Source organism: Trachinotus anak, unplaced genomic scaffold, assembly GCF_046630095.1.
Source record: "Trachinotus anak isolate AG129_WGS33_773 ecotype Australia unplaced genomic scaffold, CSIRO_AGI_Tana_v1 ptg000024l, whole genome shotgun sequence".
In the NCBI taxonomy this organism is placed as follows: domain Eukaryota; kingdom Metazoa; phylum Chordata; class Actinopteri; order Carangiformes; family Carangidae; genus Trachinotus; species Trachinotus anak.
This window is the reverse complement of record NW_027273875.1, coordinates 10,500,679-10,513,864: the sequence shown is the minus strand read 5'-3', so window position 1 is coordinate 10,513,864 and position 13,186 is coordinate 10,500,679. Positions and strand designations below refer to the sequence as shown.

Genomic DNA, 13,186 nt, shown 5'->3' with positions numbered 1-13,186 from the left:
AGTGATTCAACTCGCAAGTAGGAAATAAAGCCCTGATTCAGACACAAAATACACATGGTACTAACAAGAGGCAGTTTTTTTTTTTTTTTGATGCAGCTAGTTAATCCATTTAACAGTAAATCTCATGAGAAAGGGACTAAATTAAAACATTTTGAAAATTAATTCATCAAAAGTTGCTCTCCCAAAAAGCACCTCATTAGCAGAAACAAAAAAAACATAATCCCCTCCCACTTTCTACAGTATGTTTATTTGTGTTGGCAAAAAAAAGCATAGCTGTGATTTTTATAATATAATATAATATAATATAATATAATATAATATAATATAATATAATATAATATAATATAATATAATATAATATAATATAATATAATATAATATAATATAATATAATATCACCCTGTGATATATTAAAAAAGTATTCTCTGTGTGTCCACTTAGGAAGCTAGTAAGTCCAGTTTCTTCTTTTCTTTTCCTTTCTGTTCAAGTTAAAGATTTTGTTTCTGATATTGCGCAACAGATTTGCAACTATCCAGTATGAAAGCTGCTCATAGGTGTCTGCTGTGATGCAACAAGTATGACCTGTGCAGGGCAGTCTGAATCTTGCTCATCATGTGATGTTGACTGCTCACCCATGGGTGCCAAGTCACGGCCAGTCATTGTTTTGCTCTTTAATGTACAGTATATGCTAAATGTCCACATTATGTCAGTTTTATGTTTGAGGGGATTGAAGACAGCACTGTCAAAAGGGTCCTGAGCCATCTCTCTTGCAAAACCACGAACTACCACAAACCACAAATGCATAATTAATCCTCTTTTTGTTTTACATCAGCATTCAAGTAAGAATGACATTATCATCCAAACCAGAAAAACACCACCGGAGAACCAAACTAAAATGTTACTTTTCCTGCTTCACCAGTTCCTCTCCTTTTAATTCAGTGCTGTGACATCACCTATGGGAGGGACAAACTGAATCCTCCTTATTTCTGGGTATGGAGGGCAGCAGAGAATATTCAAGAGCAACAAATGCCTGTTGTGCATAACATGTTCCACAACGAAGAAAAAAGAAACAACAAGTGAGGCTATAGACTGATTGGCTGGGCTGGTTTGTCACAGCGCTTGTGGCCCTGACAATGATGGTGATGATGATGAGGAGGAGGAGAACAATGATGATGAAGCAAAAGCAGGGAGAGCGCGCTATCCCTGACACCCACAGTTTTTTCACATGCGTTATTGTAAATTGCACCCCCACCCTCCTCCCAAAATCACAGCAGAAAAGGGCTCCATGGTAGCTCCATCAGTTGCTGCCTGCTTTTGTCCCACTGACACCACAGTGGTGACAGCACCGGGTCTACTCCTTTAAATGAGCCTTTGCGCATAGCCTTCACCACAGCTGCATCAGTGCTGGATGGGTTGCTTAGCAACTGGACAGCACAGAGATCCCTGAAGAAAACCTCCTCCTCTGGATGAAACACGAGCCTGTGTGATGCTTGAATTGTGACGTGCGGGTGTTAGCGATTTCCAGTGAGGATGTTTATGTTTCAGAAACAAAAAGGACGAGTCCTGGCTCCTGATGAGGAATTGAGTAAAAATAAATAAATAAATTTAAAAAAAAAGATTGTGCGTGTGTGTGTGTGTGTGTGTCTGTGTGTCTGTGTGTGGGCGCGTACGTGCGTGTCTCTGTGTGTGTGTTTGTTTCAGAAATGTGGCAAAGTGGGTGAAATGCATGAAAAGGCGCCGGCACACACTCGCAGCATCCTAATGGGTTTCAGAGAGAATCGACAGACAATTCAGCGCATGAACAGGCTGTCGCTAAGGAATTCACCTTAGGTGTCCCCCCCCCCCCCCCCCCCTTCTCCCCTCCACCCCCCCCCCACCCCCTTCCACCAGCAGGACATTGTTTTAATTTCAACTAAGAACTGGAAGAAAAAAAAAAATGGAGAGGAAAAAAGAGAGCAGATTTCTTCATCATGTCCCTTTGAACTGTTGAATCTCTGCTCTGCTCAGTGTCTGGAGGAGAGCACCAGCGGACCACATTAACGCGTTCAAACGCCATTTAACGCTGGACAGCGGAGGCAAGTGGACTTTTCAGATAGGTTTGCATCTTTGATGTGAAAACCCGACGTTGTGATACATGCATTAGCGTATCAGGGGCCATCCATATTTCTCGGCATCTAATTTTTTTTTCACCAGAGGAGTGATATAGCCCGCTCTGACGTCTGCATCAGATATTACCCAGTGCTTTTTCAATGTGCATTTTCCCCTCAGTGACTTTGCGCTGATCTACATCATCATCATCAGCAGCAGCAACGGGGGGAAAAAAAAAGGGAATGAAGATTTCATTTTTCTTTTTTTTAAACCCACCGCTCCCCTTCAGCCGACCAGCGTTTCCAGCTCAAACAAATATCTTTTAACAACATTGTGGAATAGTCTGGCGCCAGAGCATCGCTGGAACCATGCCTCTTCTGCAGATTTGGACTGGGAAATTTCATCCACCAATTTGATCACCAAGAGGCTGCTGCTCAGTCATTCATGCCAGTGTTTGTTGTTTTGTTTTTTTTTTAAGGGGAAGAATACTTGTCATCACTTTTTAAACTAATGTGTGTGCTGGTTTTTGAGCAAGATGTCTGATCTTCTGGTGTTGGTCGAGGGGCTCTGTGACCTGCACGGATTTCCATAGCTGGGGAAAACAGCGGGGGCCAATTACGAGATTTTTTTTTTTTTTTAATCGAGAAGCCTGTTTTAATGAAGACATCGCATGCGTAGATGTAGGCTAGTTTATCCGACATTTTTAAAAGGCAATTATTTTTTGATTGCCAGTTTTTACTTTGTGCATTTTCTGGAGGACCACTGGACTGGTTGGATTAGAAACTATATCTAAGGATTTGTGGAGATGTTGGGTCGTCAAGAAGATAAATTATGTGGAATTTTCTCTGCTCTGGCGGCTTTGTCCTTCGCATGCTTTGTTCAAAGGTAAGAAAACGTTGCTTTGAGAAAAAAACAACAAAAAAAAAAACAACCTTTCACACCAAATAGACGTGATTACCGGTCAATGAAAGGCTGAGATCTGGCAAATCGCATTAAAGGGGTACCCAGGCCTGCTTATTAGGGGCAGTGCTGCCGATATATGATCTATGAGACGGTCCTGTGGCGAGCGTAAAAACATGCGCATGCACGGTGTCAAGCCTATTGTGAAACGTAACCTACTCCCGATATCAAAATGGGGATACACATACATGTGTATTGGTTGGGGGTGGGGGTGGGGGGGACTTTCATCCTACTTAAAACGACAGCCCTCAGTAGGCTACAAGTAGGCTCACCCATGATTAGACGATAGGATCAGTCATTCGATCCTCTATTGATTACGCTGTGGTAAGCAGCTAGATGTATGGGGCCACAGTGCTGGAGCCACTCGGCCAGCAAGCCTACTTATATTTTTCCTCTCTGTAAGCTCCAAGTAATATTCCCATTCATATGATCATCTTAATTGCCCATTTTATTGACCGGAACCAGATCAATCAAAATCGAAAAATCATCTCAGCAGGTCATCACCAGCTGCTGCTCTTGGGACAGGAGACGGGTGTGAGATTTGAATAAGCTCTTGTATGCCTTGTAGTGTTTACAGTATGAATTACTGCACAAGCCTCTGTGAACATCATCATAGTCAGAATCTCCTGATCAATCCCTTTATTGTTTTGTTGATAAAGCCACTGATGGCCTATATATCTCCTGTGGCCCACTCTTCCTTGTCTGCAGTAACCCACAGCCTCACTTATGAGATGAAAGTGTTCACTGAGGACTGGGTCGCACTTTTTGACATTTTGATTCCATTATAATATCCCCGAATAACAGATGAAAGGGCGTCATCTTGTATGTGTTTCAGGTGTCACTGGTATTCTCTCATAATGATGTTCTCAGGTGTCAGACCCACAAGTCCTGGGACTGGCCAGCTTGATGAACAGCTGCACTACCTATGAGCTAATTGAACAGTGCTTCCTTGACTGAGCCAAGGGCTAGTGCTCCTATCAGGGGAGCAATTTTAACCCACTTCTTCCCCTCTCGCTCATTCCACACCCTCCCTTTAACAAGGAACCTCAGCTGGAGAGAAGCTCCCGGTCAGGTGATGCAGGTCGTGGCACCAATGTTATATGTGTCAGTCAGACTATTGCGGACTTTACGTTCCTCCTGGGGATAGTCTGTCTCCAGGCTCAGACGGACGAGGCCTCTGATATAATGATGGGAGGCTGTGTTATAACCCTGAGCTTATTTAAATACATGCACGTGAAGACTGGGCAGGTCAGCCAAAGAAACTATGACACTTTTCACTTTTAACGCCAACTTTTTGAAGGACTGACATCAATTAAATGTTTGACAGGTTTATCACCATCACACCCGCTCAGCTGATTAGATGGTGACACTGTAGGTGGGGCTACAAAATGGGAAAAAAAAGCCACATTTTTAAACCTTTGTCATGACAACAACACAAGAGCCAGTATGCTTTTAAAATGATGCCTAATTATGTGTAGTTTTAATTTAAGTTTTACTCTTGCTGATAGGCAGTGACAGGCAAGAATGCAAGATTAAAACTGAAGTTGAGAGTGAAACAGACAAAATATGACAGCTTAGTGCCAACTTCACACGAACTGGGATGCATGGAGGGATGGATGAACTTATGTGTTGTTTAATGCATCTTGAGTCTCTTTCTGTTCCCATGTTGATGTAAGGGGCTTCCTCCTCAAAGGTAGCATTCATGGCATTCATGTTAAGAACAGAGAGTAAGTGGCGTCATAATTTTCAGTATTTTCAGTTCACTTATCATACAGTAGTAGAGGAACAAAATGTCTTTGTCTTTAAAATGGCTCTTAGACTTGTGGTTTGTGCCCTCAGCTCCTCCACTGGAAGCACCGGAATGTCTGTGGCCAAGACCACCGTGGACAAGTTGCTGAAGGGATATGACATCCGTTTAAGGCCTGATTTTGGAGGTATGTGTTGTGATTGCATCTGTTTTGTTTTTTTGTTTTTCTTGGGGGGGGGGGGGGCCCTCAAGTTCTGTTGTTGAGGGTATTTACAAGTCAAGGTTTTTACACAATGATACTTGTGAGTCATTCTGCTGAAATCTGTCCAAGAGTTTTCCATGTGACAAAATATAGGTAATAGCTTACAGGAATAAAGCAGGAATAGTGAATTTATTGATTTTAAGACTTTTCTGATTAGAGATGTTTTACAGCCTCTTTGTATTATATAGCAGTGTTTTTGAACGTTTGATTTGCAGATCAGGGAAAACACTTTTGCCCCATTAACTTTTATTGGAAATCGTGCATCTTTTACATCCGCTCATTAGAATAATGGTATTTTGATAATTGCTGAAAATAGAAGGCGTGGGGGACAAGTCATTAGTGTATGTCATTTGGCTTGATTGTTTTACTGAAGCTACTGAAGAACAACAGATGTTAAGCAGTATAAAAATAGTTTGTGTTTTGAACTATCCGATTGCTAATGACTTAGCTAATTACAGGGATACTCTAATGTAAAATGAAAGGAAAAAAATTTGGGAGTTCAAAAAAAAAAAAGGTCATATATTACAGTTACTGCCTGAAAAAAAGAACAAGGGCTTTACACCACCAGGGCAGGTTAACAGAGCAAACACCACAACAAAGTCGAAAAGAACCAAAATTAACGAACATCTCATTTTTAGCCACAATTACTTAAAATCTTAAAATTGCTCCTCTATTAGTTTGTCAAATGCTTATGTTTTTGTTGAATCAAATGAAAAGATTAGTCAGAAACAATAGGTGTGACATTCAACTTATTCAAAAATAAACTGTAATGAATGGTAGATAGTGACTATGTGGCATGACTCACCTACAAAATATCTGAGTGTGCTATGCAGCCAGGTTACGTATTCAAAAGCTGGACTACATTAAACAACATCATTAAATGATTACATGGCACATGATGATGTTCATCAAGAACTTCACATATCCTTATTCACAGTGGCACTTTGGTTTTTCCTGCTAACTATCATAATATGTTTAGAAAACTGGGTGTATCGCACGTACATTTACACTGTGTGCACATTATTTATGATCATTATTAAATTCAACAGGTACAATCTAAATGGTGCTTAGTAAGTATATATTATTCACCAGTGTCTTTTGAAATTGGCTGTAGGCAGCAGCCTGTCAGTCCTGTGACTACACCACGCTTGATGAGGATGAGAGCAAGCACTGAAAAACATATAGCAGGTGCGCCTCCTCATATAACCTTCCTCTGGTTGGCTGCTCTGCCAAAAACAGAAGCTCTGATGAAGGCTTATGTGTCAAACTATGTTAGCCTGATGTTAGCCATTATAAAAATATGTTATAGTTGAAGTTATGTCTTCATTGTGTTTTGGAGTGCTGTCATTCCAGAGTTGTTTCAAGAATCAGAAGGAAGGAAATAAGCTGCAAAGAAATGTCTCATTCACTTTGTTTCCAACTGCTGAAACAAACTTATGATGTTCAACAGTCGTTTTGAACCTTTCACATTTAGGAATATGCTATTTGCAGACTATTTAATTTGGTTATTGTCTAACAAGGTCCAGACCTTTTTAATTTAATATTAAACATCACTCAATTGCAAACAATTGTCTCTGTAACATTTTCACACATTACTTGCTCCATTAATGTAACTATGCAGCCATGTAGTTGGTGCTTGCAAATGCCAACTGATTGTGTTTCTCATTTGCGTTTTGAATTGTGCCTTAATAACAGTTCCCAAACTGCATCAAAATTACTTTAAAGAGTTTTGTCCGGTTTGAACTGGTCTTTATTGTCCTCACCAACGACAGTACAGCTCACAAATGAAAGCAGATCAGAGAGCACATATTTTACTCCAAACAACTAGCAGATACTTTACATTGCTGTTCATTCACTTATAACAACACAGTGCAAAACAAACATCTTGTTCACAATTATCAAACTACACATGAATTTTGGATATATGATTGGGTGAAAGAGGCATAGATACTGTATTTTCCTGTATAAAGACAAAGGGGAAGATTGGCTTCTATTGCCCTATCTGCAACAGAGAAAGAAAATGAATCATATTCTTACTTTTTGTATATTGACAGAGTTGGTTTCCTGCATTAATTTGCCACTGTGCAATGCTTGAAGTAGCCACATCTTATATAGAACAGCAAATGTATCGCTTACACTGCTGTAAACTCAAAGCAAAAATGTCATTAAATGAATGGGAAATCTTTTTATTTCAGGTTCTAGATTAAATTATTATTATCATCTATGTTGGTGTTGGCTGGTTAAAGATTTGCTGGTTGTAACCCACTATTGTCTAGCAGCCTGTGAATTCATTGGAGTGGGTAGAGGAAGTTTTGAAGAGTGAGTGTCCCAGGCAGAGAGTAGCTGTGCTTTACCCTCAGGCCAGGGAGCTGTAGTCCATCATGTCTTGATATTTCCAACATCAGTCAGCTACTTCTGTCGTGACACAACTGCTGACGACCTTCAGTTCTCGAGATTCAACAAAGAGGGTTTTAATTTAGCACAGTTCTGGACACTGACTGTGCTTCCGTAACAGCTGAGCCAACACCCACATCTGAAATAAAAACTAAGTCAGAGGTGTACCCCTGTGGTTTGAATGATCAGAAACAGGTTGCCAAGAGTGATGCCATAGGATATTCCTGATGTGTGGTGGCCTTATCACCGGTATATGCAGATAAAAAGCCCACTCTGCAGTCACTCTGTTCAGACACTGCCCTCTTCTCCCATTGAAGAGCGAGCCAAACTGCAATTCAAGATATAGAAATCTGAACTGGTAGACAGACCCAAATGGCAACTATCCCATCATTTGGGATTTTGCAGAGGAGCTGAATTGCAATTATACTTATTTCACCTATTTTCTTAAAAAGAAATGCAGAGCAACTTGAGGCTTTGTGATGTAAATGGTGTATCTGTTTTTTCTCTTTTGTTATCTGTTTGTTTGGATTGTAGCCCTTGGTTGAAACTTCCAAGTTGCTTACAGTCATAGAGCTGAATCATAGACCACAACCCCCATATGACCTGAATGATGCATTACGTAGATTCAGATTCAGCAAGGTAACCAGAGCATTGCATTGACCTGGTTAGGAGAGTATCATCTTTTTTATACCTCTGTATTATATCAGGCTACTCTGTACTTTGGTTATTTGCAAGTCATCTGGTATATAAGAGTGTAAATTTAAAACAGTTACTACTATTGTTACTACTACTTAATCCAGTACCTGAAATAAAAGACATGTTGTGACAGGAGAAAGGAAACGTGTTTGCATGACACTCTGCCTTTGTCATCAACATGAAGTCTCTGTCTTTGTTTCACTTTGGGAATGTATGTTGGTCATTGTTTAGGGCAAAAACAAAGGTGTAAATTACATATGGCAAAATGTGACATGGCTTGAGCAGAAATATTTCATTTTTTACTTCGGAGTCCAGGACCAGCCTTGGAAACGCTAGTTCAAAAGCAAAGAAAATCATGTGGGTTTCAGCAGTTCGATTATATTAATGGTGTGTTAGATGGTGAGTCAGATGATTCAAGGGGATGTGCAAGGATGAATGGGCTACTTGGCAGTATGGTGCTGTTTATTAGTAACAGTACATTTATGGAGAGAACTAATGCTTGTAAGGGGTATGAAGAGAGACTGAGACTCTAGGACATAGGACACTGTGTGTATGATATTCTCTGTGAGGGGCTGATCTTGAAACCACCAAGCCTATCAAGCACTTATTGATAGTCCAGAGTTACAAAGTTGGAGTACTGTAACTCTTTTAAAACTTTTGTGTTGTGTTTGATCTAAGACAGGCTGGCCTGGGGCATCATCATCAGTAATTTGAAAATATGCACATGTAATCGGCCACACGTTAGGGTTAGGCCTCATTTTAATGCCTCAATGGCATTAAAATGAGGCCGCCCATCAATGGCAGAGCACCTGGATCAGGTGCTAAAGAGTTTTAACATACTTGAGTGTGGCTGAAAAGGAAGAAGTGAATGACACATATTGGGACGTGCTCGGGAGTCACAGAAAGATAAAATCATAGCCATCAAAAGAGGCCACCTGAGCTCAGGTTGTTTTTTGTGCATGGTAAACTACTATGGCAATTTTAAAGAAGCCTTTTCAGATTCTGACCCTGCTGTACTACCTACTTCACAAAGATGTAACGTGCACAATAGGGTCCTGCTTGGTCTTGCTGTCAGCTCAGCTGCCTCTTAATTATCATACTGACAAAGAGATAGACCAGTCCTGCAATGCCTCCTATTGTAATGTCAACGCAGTGTTTTTTTGCAAATCAAAGAAAATCTCCACAACCCCCTTACCTGCCTTTGGGGGACTAAACCTTTCATATTATCAACCCCTGATCACCTGAACCTCCAGCTTCCTGTTACACTGGAGTTCCTGCAGTGGTCTCCTGCTATTTAGTTCAACATATCATATTGTTGAGGTATATCTGCTGTTGGCTGCTGCTCAGTCCCATGCCTGGGTTATCCTGAAAATGCTCTGCGACTGCTTTGCTAGTTTTCCCAGCTGAGACAAATGAACCAGAGACGTTTTCGATGATGCATCTGGATTTCCAAGAAATTCAATAGCACAGAGGTATAAGTTATATCAGGTTTTGATCAGACGTATTCTGCCAATTGACCCCCATAAATCCTACACACTGCTTCTTTAACTTGAGCTTTTTGTGGCAGGCACATTAAGAAAGCAGCAGAGAAATAGAGTCTCATATTAACCTAGTGTTTGGCGACATGTACAGTATGTTACACATTACATTCATCACATTCATCGTTCGTACCTGCCCTCTTATTCAACCCGATGGAGTGTCTTCTGTAAAAGCGTTCCTATGGCAGCAGGCCTACTGGACCTTTGTCATAGTAATAAACCTGTAGTTAAACGTATGGAACAGTCAGGGTCTGGTTAGGTTCAGTCACAAAAACTACCTGCTTATGTTTAGGAAAATTTCAGGTTAAAGTAAGTGCTTCCTTATGGTTAGATGGCCTTCGTCGTCATGGTTACAATAACAAATACACAGTTAAGGTAGTGGAACGGTAACAGTTAAAACAATGACAGGTACCCATCCATCCACCCCAGCCTCCTCCTGATGTGGACTTTGTCGCTCTGTATACTACGTCGCCTGACTTCCTTCTTTGCTACCGTCATAATTAACTATGGGTTGTAATGTATTTGTTTTTTTCAGGAGGGTGTCATGTTATCTTAACGTATATGAACAAATATGTGATAGATCAGAAACGAATTGCTATTTCAATAATGACTGTATATCTGGACAAAATGTCACTGCAACCATGTTCTTGTCTCGAGCAGACCCATTTTATTTTTTGCTCAAAATACTGTTCGTTCATATTTTCTGCATTCCTCCCTCCATCTCAGATTTTTGTCCCTTCTCTCATTCACACTGCCTTGCATGCATGCACACACACGTAGGCATTCAAGAGTGCTTGAGACCCTGCATGTCTCTGCATCAAATGATTATTTCTCTGTCAAGTTGTGCGCCACTACAATGAAATCACAACTACAAATAACACAGCCCATCTTTGAAATACATGGTGCGGTTTCTCCGACACACGGCCCCAGTATGTACATGATGTTATGCTGTATGCTGAAGTGGCTTTTATAAAAGTGATGACCCATAAATTGTATCTGAATAAATTTATTAGGTAGAGAAACGAAATACATGACCTGGCTAAATCAGTTTCATAAGAGGCCCATTTCATTATTAATCATTCTCTCAATACCTTTACAAATATCACATTTACAAGTCTTACCTTGTAGTAGATGATTGTTTCAATTATTTTTATAAACAACAACAACATAAAAATGAATGTTTTATTAGTCTTTATTTAAAGAACAATGTGTACATTATATTGAGCTTTATAATCACACCATATATCAGTTTTATAACATTTTTAGTGTTAGCTGTAACGTGACATTTCAAGACAAATTTTGTATTCATTCTGTTTGTACAGCCGTGTCTTCTCTGCTCATTATCTCTGTGTGCATGAAAAGACTTCTTGTTCTTGTTTCCAGATTTAAAAATACTGCCCATGGCCATGACACAGATGCCAATCACTGCATAGTTTGTTTATCACTAAAGCCGTGATGTCCTTTACTTATGCCAGTTAGGTAAGCCAGTTGGTTTGTGGTCACATATATGTTTCTGCTTGTGATCTAGTCAGAGATTATTTGTTTGCCTACGTGCTCCTCCTACCAGGAGCCATGGACTGTGCTGAGTAGGTTTGTGCTGTTGGTCAGGAAAAAGGGCAGGGTGGTCTGACACCCTCTTCTGTTGCCATTATTGATTTGTGCATGGGAACTGGAAACATGTTGAATAATGAACCACCAGCGTGCAGACTTGCTCAGGATTCTAACAAAAGAAATTCACTGCATTGAACTTATTATAATTGAGAAAAATCAGAAAACAAATGTGACGTCAGGTCAGTTGGAAGATATAAGAGGACCCGGCTCAGCTCTCACCTCATTCACACATTCGTCCTTCTGGGGGGACATATTTCAAATCAAGCTGTCATCATTGCAGGAGTGGGTTTTATGAGCTCAGCTTCCACCATTAACAAAGCATGAAGGGTGACATATCACAAATGCTGTGAACATGCCAGTCTTCCTGCTGAGGCATTTCTGAACTGCAAATTCAGAAAAGATCGTATTTATGTACACTCTGCACTGCAGAATCTTTTGGATACATACAGTATATTGTTAAAGGTGTTGTGTTGGGATCTTTTTTTAATAATATTTTGACCAGTAGACTGTACATGTCTGGTACATAACATGGCAAAACGTGTTCAAACAAGTGCTGATAATGAAGAGTATAGCTTGTAGTCAAAGAGGGATTGTGTTTTTTTAAAATAATGCATATCAATGCATATCGGACTAGGCTTCGGTCAGGCTAAGCTCAATAGTGAAATTGGCGCATGCAGAACAAAATATATACAAAATAAAGAGTTAGTTTTTCTCCTAAATTTGATTTGAATTAAAAGATTTAAAACACTTTAAATGCAAATCATTTGCATCAACACATTTGGAGGTGCTACACTGAACATCTGCACATTTCATCTCCTCTTAATCAATGTACGGTACATACAACAGACACTACCTGCAGCATTATAGGGAAAAATCACTCAGTAATGGATTTGTAACTGATTGAAATACACATTTATCTTCTTTTCTTCATCACATAGAAAATCCAGAGAAAAAGAAAGGTCTTTGTGTCTACCCATCAATTGTAATTAAAAAGTCAACAGGTGATTTAGTTTATATAATTTGGACAATGAGGAGACATTGGACCACTGCAGCCTCCAATTACAGTCGGGTTGTGACAGGCAGGATGATGCAGTATTTTGCTGTCTATTTGTTCACATAGGGAGCCTCTCAAACAGAAACTGGAAAGTTTGTGACACTAGGTGAAGTTTGCAAAAGCATGAAAAACAGTTTATTTTAATGTTGTTGTTTTTTTTAATCTTACAAGACTAATTGGAAGCGACAGTGTTGTACATGAACATACAATGAAAGATTTAAACCGGAAGTGGCTCAGTGTTAATGAATATGGTGCATAGCAGGAGTTGATGTATATTATAGTGTTAATATAGACTGCTCTGTAAGTCGTAAATGTAGTGCATTGGTCTGTTTCATGCGATTCAGCTTCTTTGTGGCGGTTGTTGATTATCTCAGCATTTACATTGTCTCCCTCTCCTTCCTATACTGAACATGAAAAATATTTTAGATTATCAGCACAAATACAGTTTGGTGATGCTTCCCTCAGCTTCTCTCCTTCCTTATTTTGTCCTTGTCTGATGTAATAAACAGTGATACTGGCTTAGTGTGTCTTAAATGGTATTCCGTTGTGCAGCAGAGAGAAAATGAATTTTGCCGAACATACTGTAGATGTGCATAAACAGGATGTAAAAGAAACTGGAGAGCCTGTAAATGTCTGACAGAAGGTGCTGTACTGGGAAAATTTATGAAGTGTTGTCTATTGGTGTAGCCAGCCCTGCACATTTAGAAATCCACGTGACTGCTCAGAACCACAAGTGATAATCTGATCTGTGATTATTTTGGATAGCTTCGAATGAAAGGCGTCTGAGGTACATGTGGATAGGGAAGATGTTTCTGTACAAGAGGTATTAATGAATG

At 39.8% G+C, this 13,186-nt stretch overlaps 1 protein-coding gene across 2 annotated transcripts in view; it reads left to right on the top strand.

Annotated features, from left to right (window-relative positions):
• The first annotated feature begins 2,005 nt into the window (after positions 1 to 2,005).
• Positions 2,006 to 13,186, top strand: part of gabrb4 (gamma-aminobutyric acid type A receptor subunit beta4) — a 48,634-nt gene continuing 37,453 nt past the window's right edge. Inside the window, exons 1-2 of one of the 2 annotated variants that reach the window (XM_071461030.1) lie at positions 2,006 to 2,973; positions 4,888 to 4,982. In XM_071461030.1, the coding sequence (XP_071317131.1) occupies positions 2,894 to 2,973; positions 4,888 to 4,982 (175 nt within the window). In that variant the 5' untranslated portion in view covers positions 2,006 to 2,893. The remainder of the gene's footprint in view (positions 2,974 to 4,887; positions 4,983 to 13,186) is intronic. The other variant, XM_071461029.1, reaches the window with a different exon arrangement.